This window comes from Adiantum capillus-veneris, chromosome 22 (genome assembly GCF_014529385.1).
Source record: "Adiantum capillus-veneris isolate H3 chromosome 22, ASM1452938v2, whole genome shotgun sequence".
NCBI lineage: Eukaryota > Viridiplantae > Streptophyta > Polypodiopsida > Polypodiales > Pteridaceae > Adiantum > Adiantum capillus-veneris.
Window position 1 is genome coordinate 126225375 of NC_140952.1, and position 10496 is coordinate 126235870.

The following is a 10496-nucleotide window of genomic DNA, read 5'->3' on the forward strand; positions in this document are numbered from 1 at the left end:
TGTTGCTTGATTCCTGTCCTGTTCCATGTGGCTGTGATGGAGGCCGGAGGGTAGGTCATCTATGATCATTCTTCTGGTATGCTATCATTATGTGGTGGGAAGGTGAATAAGGCATGTACTTTCCAGAGTCGTGTTCATATATTGCTCGTTCTATTAGATGGATTCTTCTTTGTGATATTGGAATATCTGTTGGAAAGGAACACACATGCTTATGTGTTACACAAGGTTTTCCCTGGTTTTGCAACTTCAACTTGGGACTCCATTTCTATCCTTTTCTCTTCAGTCTACAAGTGGAAATACGCCTTTCTTTGTTAATGTCTGGGTAGCAGCACAGTTGCTAGCATCATGATTTGCACTCACACTCTTAATATCAGCTTACTTGTGTGTTGCCTGCACCAGATCAAGTTTGAAAGCACTTTGCGGAGACTGATTGTTAAAGAAGCAGAGGATGGCAAGCCAGACCTCAACTTCAAAGATTTAGAAGCTAAGATTCATGACATGTTTAACGTCTTTCCTAATTAAGTGCAGACTGGTGTTGACATACGTGGATCAAGACAATGATGTAGTGACTATGGGAAATGACTCTGATCTACATGATTCTTGCATAGCGCAAAGGATTGATCCTCTTCGCTTGGAGGTAGACTTTAAGCCTTTTGAACTGAATTCTAAGGAGGCTACAGAGCCAGATTCCAGGTCAATTTTGGACTCAGTGGAGAAGCCTTTAGGCTGCTCCGAGTTATCTGAGATTTATTGATTTTCAAATCACAATTCAAAGATCAATTCGTATTTGCAGCATTAAAAATATGTAGTACAGGAAATTTATTAAACACATGATGCTGCCTAAGTGGGGTGTGTGCACCGGTTCGTGCATGTATCGCAACCTCTCTCAAGATTCAGGTTTTTGAACAAGTTGAACAGCAGATTGAAAACTTATGCTCATTCAATATATTTATGCTCATTCAAGCATGCCCAGTTTATTGATTTTTAAATCACATTTCAAAGATCAATTCGTATTTGCAGCATTAAAATATGTAGTACAGGAAATTTATTAAACGCATGATGCTTCCTAAGTGGGGTGTGTGCACCAATCCTCTAAATTCTGTTGTGTAGTTCAAGAAGCTCCACGCCCATTCCAGAATGGTCTGCACTGTGTCAGTTGTGGGTTCGTGCATGTATCGCAACCTCTCTCAAGATTCAGGTTTTTGAACAAGTTGAACAGCAGATTGAAAACTTATGTTGTGCATATACTAGATTTGTTCTTTTTAGTTTACAGTTTCTAACCTTTTCTCTGCAGGAAAAATGGAAATAAGGTATGTCTTGGTTGTGGTGATAATCAAAGAGTTGAAAAGCTTGTACATTCCCAAAGAAGACACGGTGATCGTGTGCCACTGAAAGGAAAGATGGTAACAGCATCTTTTCTTTTTCAACTCTGTGGGTGTTACATGAGTCATATTATCAGCACAAATTTGGACTCATATTATGTAGTCTAACAGAAAATCGTTTGAATTGTAAGCGTTTATGGAACTACAGTCATGATTTTGCAGGCAAGGCAGTATAATTTCCAATCTGGAACACTGAAGCCTCACCATTCTTCAAAGGCAAAAGCGTGCAAACACTACTTTCCCGGTCACAAGCATGTCCCCTGCCTTAATTTGAATTCAAATTGCCAGCATGGTTACAAAAATGCTAGACTCCCGCTTTGTTCAGCACCTCAATTTTCCGGATGGCGGGGAGATTATTATGGGAAAAAAGTTCACAAAATCTTGGCGGTTAAGGAACAGTGGTATAATGCCATGGCCTTCTGCAACCCAGTTGGTGTATGCTGGTGGAGATGTGTTGGGATCTCAGAAGGCTTATGCATTGGAGGTACGTTCTCATGTAGCGGCCTTGTATAGCCCTTAATTAAGTCTGCAATATGGTTTAATAAATCAATTTGCAGATACCCAAATCTGGCCTGCTGTTGGGTGCGGAAATCGATGTATCTGTTGATCTTGTGACACCTGATCGGCCTGGCCGCTTTGTCTCCTATTGGCATTTAATGGCTCCAACTGGTCAAAAGTTTGGCCAAAAGATTTGGGTCATAATACAGGTATAGGTTTGGACATCATGTCAGAATACAAAGATCCGATCAGATGTTCTGGTGTGTGTAATTGCACTATTGCAGTGTATTTGTGGTATGCACAAATAAGGCTCATGATTATTCTACGTATTGCTCTGCATAAACAATCACTGCTTGCGTAGGGACTAGCAAAGTTTATGTTACACTGCCCTTGTGTGTTTGCATAAAAGTATGATTGAAAAGGTGAGAGAAAAAATAAGTACTAATTTAATACTGGCAATGGAAAGGTCATCTCCAAGCCCGAGCAGTTGAACCAAATAGGTGACTTTGAATCTGAGCAAGGCCAACGGATGAAGGAAAGTAATAGAGGAGCATGTACTGCCAGCCAAATTTGCAAGCAAATGTATTAAAGGTTTGACAGAGAAAACGAAGCAGAAGATTTTCTACTTTTGTCTACCATACATGACACAGCCTTGTCTAGCATGGCTATAGATGCATGCAATTCAATCGAGGACTCAGTGCTGTCGGATGCTGATGACCATGCCATGGATGTAAGGTTTGTAAAGAGTGGAGTGGGCGGATTTTCGCTTATCGAAAGGTCATCGAAAGAGGCAAGAATTGGAGAGAAGCTTTTGGAGGGTACTACTACGTCAACGGAGTCTGCACATGAAGAGGGGAGGGAGGTTTTTGAGCATTATGAGTCAAGTGATTGCCAGGAAGATATTATCCTTGGCATGCTCAACTCAATGGGTTTTACACAAAGAAGTTTGAATTTGGAGTTGCTTCGTAAAAACAAGAACGACATGCAAGGGATTGTCGATGACCTTGTTGTTGCTTCAGAGTGGGATAATATACTGGAAGAAATGGTGAGTGTGGACTTCAAATTGTACACAATGAAGTTTAGTTTATACAGGAACTGTTTACCTTTTAGTAAGTGGGATAAGCCCAAGAGGAATTAGAGTGATGTGTGTTGTTTAATGATGCAGAATGAAACTTCTGTTGCCGCACAAAGGCGGCTTTGAGCTGGTCGGACAGAAGCGAACCCTTCTTTTACATTTGGGAGAGTGCAAGATCTAGCTGCAGCATCCAGTCATAGCTTCTGGGGATTTATCTAATTAGCACAGAGCTCATGCAAAGCTTTCTGTCAACAGCAAAGTAGTAGCGCTTGCAAAGGGCTTTGAATGTTACAATTCAAAAATGGCAGGTGGTCTGTCAGAGCTAGGTGCGGTAAATGGTCTCAAGTCTCAAGAGTATCAATTGCCCTTATGCTTGTCAATGCTGTGCTTTGCCAGTAAGGAAGGGCAGGATAGAGCTTAATAAGCGTGAAACTCTTCTATTTCTTAAACGTTCCATCGATTGAATAAGGCCCCTCCCAAAGATCTCTCTCCAGATACATCTTCAAGGTCTCTTGGGATTGTTCCTACGACGCTAAAATTTACTACGCTCGCTCATGCACGCGAAGGAAGAAGCTGATTTCTATTACTTGAAAATCCCATAGAATGCACAAATAGTGCTGATTCCGAGTCATTGATGACAAAGTAGGTCCAAAGGTGATAATCTGGGAATTGTAAAAAATTGGATACAATTAGTCACATGGCAAATTGTAGAAAATTGAAAGCGAGGGTAAAAAAACCTTTTCTAAAGAGAGTAAAAAGTGCCATGGTAAACTAAGTGGAGAGAGGATGACCCCAACCTTTGAGAGATAGACACTTTCACCAAAAGCATACTCCGCTATTGTATATCAAAAAGTTGAACCACCAAAAGCCAAAAGGACAAGGAACATCTGCAAAGGCAAGAGCTTTGACATTTGGGCATCGTATGATTTGACAGCAAAATGCAATGGATATGCAGAAGGGAGAGCGTAAACGATGGCGAAGATGATGCAATTGAAAACACCGAGAAAGTGTAGGAGCAACAAAGCATTCCATTGGAGCTATTAGCCACGATAGAAACCAATCAACTTGTTGAAAGTGGCTCTTGAGGACCAAAGCTGGAGAGGGAACTCCAAGAAGTTAGTGAAGAAGGATTTGATGAGACAACCTTTTGGAAACCTGATGTAGAAACTAAATTAGAGTAAAAGCAACCAAGAAAGGAAAGCAAGTAACTGATTAGAGTAAAACCAATCAAGAAAGGAAAACAAGTAACGAAAAAACTTGATGTGGAAACTAATTAGAGCAAGTAGAGAGTTGAGTAGCAAGCCAACAAGCCTCTCTTGGAAGGTTCGTTGCAAGCTTGGTTGAGTAGTATTGGATGGAGCTACTTAAATATTTCAAGATTGTGTACCGGTTGCATATATGTTTGCATTTTGAGCCCTAGAGGAAGAGATGCTCAACTTAGTTTTGTGCCTTCTCATTTGTTTTGTTTTTCTTGGATATCTAGAGGACATTGCTTGTTGTATTGACGATTTATCTCACACGCCGGCTTTTGTCTTGAGGAGACACTAATAAAGCTCCTCTCTCTCTCTCTCTTCCATGAATGGGAGAAGAAATGGAAGATTGAGGAAGGCATGGAGCACTCAAGAAAGTTCCATTAGCGTGAACACAACCCTCTTGTTTTAGAATGAGACTTGCTTGTTCTAGAATGTGCAAGTAATCATATTAGTTGTGGCACATTGCAAAGGAGAACGTGTTTTATTCCCAAAGTTTGGTTGATCCACTTTTGTTTTGCATCTCAAAGCTTGGAGAACTTAGTAAAGCTTTTGGATGGAACACAATTGAGAGGCTTTTTGGAGGAGAGAATGTTTTGGACAGATCCAACACACAATACATTAATGATGATGTGATTAGAGCATGTGGAGCATTGAAGGCACAAGTGAGAAATGCTAAACAAGAAAAACAAGGTAATTCAACAAGGAGATGCAATCTACAAGGCTTGGATGTCGAGCTATACTGGTCCAAGGAGGATTTGAGAGACAACCCTATGTTCGACTGTTCAAGACTATAGAGATGGCCTCCATTCTCAAATTCACCATACCCTTCTGCGTCATTATCATAGATAACACTTTCACTATTTTTGCACGCATCGATCCCACAATCTTTACTCTACCTGCATCCATTATCATGACACATTACACCGTCCAATTTACTATGCAATTACTATTCAAGAAATATACTTGTTTACAGTATCACCTTGACAATTCTCTTGTTTCATTTTTTTCACTGATGTGTGAGAACACACTAGGACCATCGGGGTATTTTTCCCCTCTTTAGGAGGTTTTTTCTCCCGTGCATTGTATATACGTCCATCAGTCTAGGACTATCTATCTTTCCATTGCACACTAAGTAACACACTCTCATTTTGTGTGCCTTGAGTTTCCTTCGTCTTCTCCAAGCTGTGTGCATTTCTCTGCAACCCTAATTCCAACAATTGGTAGCACAGCAGGTTGCATCCCCCGGGCTTAGTCGCCAGCACCTCCAGCACACACCAGCTCACTTTCTCCAATTTCCGTGAGCTTTGGCGAGTGTTTGCAGATCGACAAAAATTTCGGGTAAGCTTGTACAACGTAGTCTGCTCAAATTTTTGATGGCTCATTTCGGCCTCCATTTCCACCACAGCCAAGTCTGCGCAGACAATTTCCTCATTTTGTACAGAATTTTTGTCAGTGCCAAATACTACATAACAGGTCCCATACAATCTACTGCGGGTTGTGCTATATAGCATGTGGCTTAAATTTTTGAAGAAGGAGAGGGGATCCAAGCGTCGTGCACTAGAGGGTTTTCAATCTTTCAAGGAAAAAAACAAAACCTTTACTTTTTTTCTCCTCTGTAAAGCGTACTTTCACCTCACCGTCGAGTTCTCCAGACGCTGCAAGGACTGCACCTTCCCCAACTTTGAGCCTTCGTCTCGCTGCTATGTTGTCGTGCCTCCTTTATAACTCCAAACATGACTTTGAGTGGTGTTGTTCAAGTACATAGCATGGGAATAGCATCTATGAGTTGTAGGGTTATATGGGGGAAAAAAGGGGGAGATCAATGAGATGAGTTAAAGGGAGATGTGAGGTGTCAAAACCTGGTACATATTATTGACTTTTAAAAGGATAATCTATACTATATATAATGCAGCTTAAATTCTTTGAGCTCAAAGAAGGCATCCACGTGTTTGATTTTTCTTCTTCTTCTGCTGCAAAGAGTGTTTGTTTCTCCTTCTTCTGTTGCACGTGCTCATAATATTTAGTACTATCATGTAGGCTGCAACTGATGTCCATCATCCATGTTCGCATAGTGTGTGTGACACAGTGACACTGTGACACTGTGACAGTGTGTGTGTGTGTGAGAGAGAAACTGGAGAGAGAGAGAGAGAGAGAGAGAGAGAGAAATAATGATGCAGCAACACGATATGATGTTTGTACGGTGTACTTGCAGAGTGTGTGTGGAAAATCACCTCTGTGTGTGTGTGTGTGTGTGTGCGCGCGCGTGTGCACGACACTGTAAGAGTTGCTGGCGAGCTCGATATTTGTAATTTCGTACCTGTAGTGTGTGTGTGTGCGCGCGCGAAATGCGTATGTTGCAACTTGCAAGAGCTCCCGGCATGTCGATGAGCTCGAAGCCCTCGACGATATGCATGGAACTGATGGAAGCTTGGAAGAGATCAGCTGTAGGACGTGCACTGCTGTCCATATTCGTGCGTGTATGTGAAACTGGAGAGAGAGAGAGAGAGAGAGAGAGAGAGAGAGAGAGAGAGAGAGAGAGAGAGAGAGAGAGAGAGAGAGAGAGAGAGAGAGAGAGAGAGAGAGAGAGAGTGTTCAGGAAAAATCACTTTTCCAAACATACAAAATTTATTTCCTTGAGTTTGCCAAGAGGAAATTTTAGAACAGGGGAATTTCCAGGTTTTACCACTATTTTTCCCTATTTTGGGCGGAATTTCTCCTTTTCCCCTTGCCCTCACCCAGTATTTCTGAAATTGGAAATGGCATGCTATTAAGTTGAGACACATTTTTCCCGAACACTGAGAGAGCAGCTTACAAAATTCTCCAGGTCTCTTGGCGCATCCACGCAATATTGCAGCTTGACTTCGTTGCGTGTTCTAGAGAGAGAGGAAGAAGAAAATTGTTTTAACGTTGTAGGAAACTATCCACACACACACACACACACACACACACACACACACACACACACACACACACACACACACACACACACACACACACACACACACACACACACACACACACACACAGCTCAAAACGAATTCCTTGGCTTCTCAATTGCTGGTGCAGTGTTGTAATTCGCCATGGCCACATTGACGTTCAAGGTTCTCCATCGATGGTGCACCATGTTTGGCCTGCTGGTTCTCATTGCCCTTAATTATGAAAAGGGGGTAAAATAAGAGTACATAGAGGAAGACCTTCAAAACAAGAGGGAGTTCTTGCTTCAGGTTAACCCCATCCACAAGAAGATCCCTATGCTCATCCACAACGGCAACCCTGTTTGCAAGTCTTTGGTCGTTTTGCAATACATTGAAGAAGTTTGACCCTCTCCCGGTCATGTATCCCTTCTTTTCGACAATAAATACCACAATGCGGTCGCCCCTACTCCTAGGCAGACTTTGATGATAAGAAGCTCTACAACGTCGGAGCACGGATTGTTCAAAGCTTCTAAGGAGAGAAGATAGGGCAAGGCCGGAAGGACTTTGTCGAGGCGCTCGAGACATTGGATGGAGCTCTCCACGATGTGTTTGCTGGAGTTTGATTTTTTGGAGGGCAGAGAATAGGGTATGTGGACATTGCCTTGGCCCCCTTCCTCTGCCTTATGAGGCCCTGGGAGTGTTCAAGATTTGGGAAGCTGCTAGGTTCCCCCATTTGAGAATGGAAGGAGACTGTATTGGAGTGGCCACGTGTGAAGGAGGCATACCGAAAGAGGCTTCAGGCACCTTAATCTTAATAAGCCCAAGATATATATATATATATATATATATATATATATATATATATATATATATATATATATATATATATATATATATATATATATATATATATATATATATATATATCTATATATATACCAGAATGAAGTTCTCAATACACTAATAATATTCTTAGATTTGTTGCTCATGAAACTGCCTATCGAACTATGCAAGCAAAGCAAGGACATTGCTCAAAAAGGTGATTTCCAAGGACCGCGAGGCTGCTCCTAAGGCTGCCCAGGTGGGTGCCACTAGGTTTGCAAATGCAAGGTTTGTGGAACGTCTACAGGAATTCAATGAGTGAACTCTCAAAGGTATGGGCTCAAATGCGGAATCGGTCTCTAAGACATTTGCAATTATCAAAGGGGACACTCTGTGGGAAGGTTAATAAGGACAACAAGTGATGTTGTGTGGTGATCTTTTGACATACAAAGTGTGCCTCAATAGATGTATATATTTGTCTTTGACTTTTAGGGGACTGATAATAATCATTTTTTTGTGCTTGCCCGCCGCCTAACAAGGTATGTTATATAGCCCCTTCTTTGGCATATTGATCGTATGCAACTTCAATGTTGTGTGGACATGCCTCTAGATTTTCTTGAAGGCTTATTAAAACTTCCAAAAGAAGGTATTTGGAGAGAGAGAGAGAGAGAGAGAGAGAGAGAGAGAGAGAGAGAGAGAGAGAGAGAGAGAGAGAGAGCCATCTGCAACAAAGCGTAACCATCGCTATTTGTCTTTGCTTATCCCTTGGGATTGATGAGAGTCATCTTTGGAGCACAATGATGATGTCTTATTAAACTATTATTAATCGCATCATATTATTCCTAGACTCTCAAAGTGGTGACGGTTTGCTTATAAACAAATATGGATTGAAGCGTGCAAGGTTTTTATGTAAAGCACTAGAGACTGACATATGGAGGCCATGAGCTTTGCTACCAAGATGCTTTAGTGAAGGATGATGGTCTCACAAATGGAAAGCGTGTGCATTTGGTTATGAAAGTTTCAGAGTAATAGGTAGTGACAATTAGAACAATTAGTGGCAAGGGGTATGCTTTCAGAATTGATAGAATGAAGACTTAAAATATAGGTTATTAATGAAAGAAGCTAGATTTGCAACTCACAAACTACAACTCGTGCTGAAAGGTCATAATCTCAAAGGATGACATGTTAATTGAGTAATTTTTAGTGGGGGATGATGCTATAGAGCACTTATTTTTAAGCATCATTGTAAAAACAATAATTCATGCTATTGGGGCTGACATAAGAGTTATTAGAAGTTTCTCACAAGGTGAGGGGCAAACAACTTAATGTTGCATGGAAAAATGAAGAGGCTTCCATCAAGCAAAGTAGAAGAAAAATTTGACAATCTTTCCGTGACAAAAAGTGGTAATGTTGAAAGCTTCTCAAAATGTAGCATATTGTAAGTGGTGTAGATCTCTTGGAGTGTGTCAAAAATATTCTAGAAGAGAGACATGCTCCTGTTTTAGCTCGTGATGGGTCTCGAGGTGTATATTTTATGCAAGATGAATTTGAGTCTTCCATTGTTGGGTTTTTCAAACCAGCAGGATGAGAAACCTATGGTTGTAAATAACCCTAAGGGTCCACCTGCTTCTAAGAATGGATAAGTTCTTAAACGAGGGTGCTTTGTGTGGAGTGGTAGCTTTTCTTTTGGATCATAAGGATGATGATAAAACATGAAGGTAAAAGCTCATTGGTTTTGCAGGAGTCCCCTTAACAACTTTGATGAAATGCCACCATGAATCTTTTGGCCTATCAAAAACTGTAGAAACTACTTCAACCCTTCCAAAAATAGGGTCTCTTCAAATGTATGTACATGCCAGAAGAAACTATGACGTCTCAGTTTCCTGTACAAGAATTACACGAAGTACACAAGATTGTCGTTCTTGACATACACCTTGCTAATATTGACAAAAATGGCACAAACTTATTGTCTTGCAAGGAAGCAAATGATTCCGAATGGAGCAACACATTGGAGAAGTGGATGATTCAAAATAGTTCAACATGCATTGGGGAAGTGGGTTCCACACACCAAGCACTGCATCAAGCTCAACTTGCTCCTTGCACGTGTTACCACGGTATGCAAAAGCTGCTCAAGTTGGCCGCTACACACATAACTGCATTTTCCCAACACTATTTAAGCTCACTTTGATGGATCTATGAAAAGAGGGAACTCTACCCAGTGTGGTTATGTGTGGGGAGAATTGGTCCACCTATTCATTTAGTGGAGAGTGCCAGCCAGAGAGAGAGAGAGAGAGAGAGAGAGAGAGAGAGAGAGAGAGAGAGAGAGAGAGTCCATGCTTATGGGTCACACCCGTACATTGGAGGGAATGGGAGCTAAACCAAATGGTTGCTATGGTATGTATTGCAGGTAAGGGAATAGGCTAAAGTATCTAACTGGTTGAATACAGTCTCCTCTTTCAAAAAAATATTTGCTTTTTTAATTTGGGTTTGGTGGATGCATACATACATACATACGTATATATATATATATATATATATATATATATATATA

At 41.0% G+C, this 10496-nt stretch overlaps 1 protein-coding gene and 2 pseudogenes across 1 annotated transcript; all 3 read left to right on the plus strand.

The window, feature by feature from the left end:
• Positions 1 to 371: 371 nt before the first annotated feature.
• On the plus strand, positions 372 to 6081 carry LOC147430174 (protein JOKA2-like). Its single transcript, XM_086494675.1, has 10 exons — positions 372 to 637; positions 1111 to 1198; positions 1295 to 1310; positions 1367 to 1403; positions 1545 to 1637; positions 1708 to 1866; positions 1940 to 2089; positions 2347 to 2419; positions 2531 to 2925; positions 3046 to 6081. The coding sequence occupies exons 1-10, from the start codon at positions 494 to 496 to the stop codon at positions 3079 to 3081; spliced, it is 1191 nt and encodes a 396-aa protein (XP_086350801.1). The 5' UTR covers positions 372 to 493; the 3' UTR covers positions 3082 to 6081.
• Positions 6082 to 7288: 1207 nt separating this feature from the next.
• LOC147430175 (glutathione S-transferase U25 pseudogene) lies at positions 7289 to 7932 on the plus strand (annotated as a pseudogene).
• Positions 7933 to 8279: 347 nt separating this feature from the next.
• On the plus strand, positions 8280 to 10133 carry LOC147430176 (phosphatidylinositol 4-kinase gamma 4-like; annotated as a pseudogene).
• Positions 10134 to 10496: the final 363 nt, after the last annotated feature.

What these genes read in the sequence shown, in the direction of transcription:
- LOC147430174 (XM_086494675.1), top strand. Translation starts at nt 494, where the DNA reads ATGACATGTTTAACGTCTTTCCTAATTAAGTGCAGACTGGTGTTGACA. An exon ending in TGCCACTGAAAGGAAAGATG is followed by an intron (nt 1,404 to 1,544) that starts GTAACAGCATCT and finishes ATGATTTTGCAG; the next exon opens with GCAAGGCAGTATAATTTCCA. An exon ending in ATAATATACTGGAAGAAATG is followed by an intron (nt 2,926 to 3,045) that starts GTGAGTGTGGAC and finishes TTAATGATGCAG; the next exon opens with AATGAAACTTCTGTTGCCGC.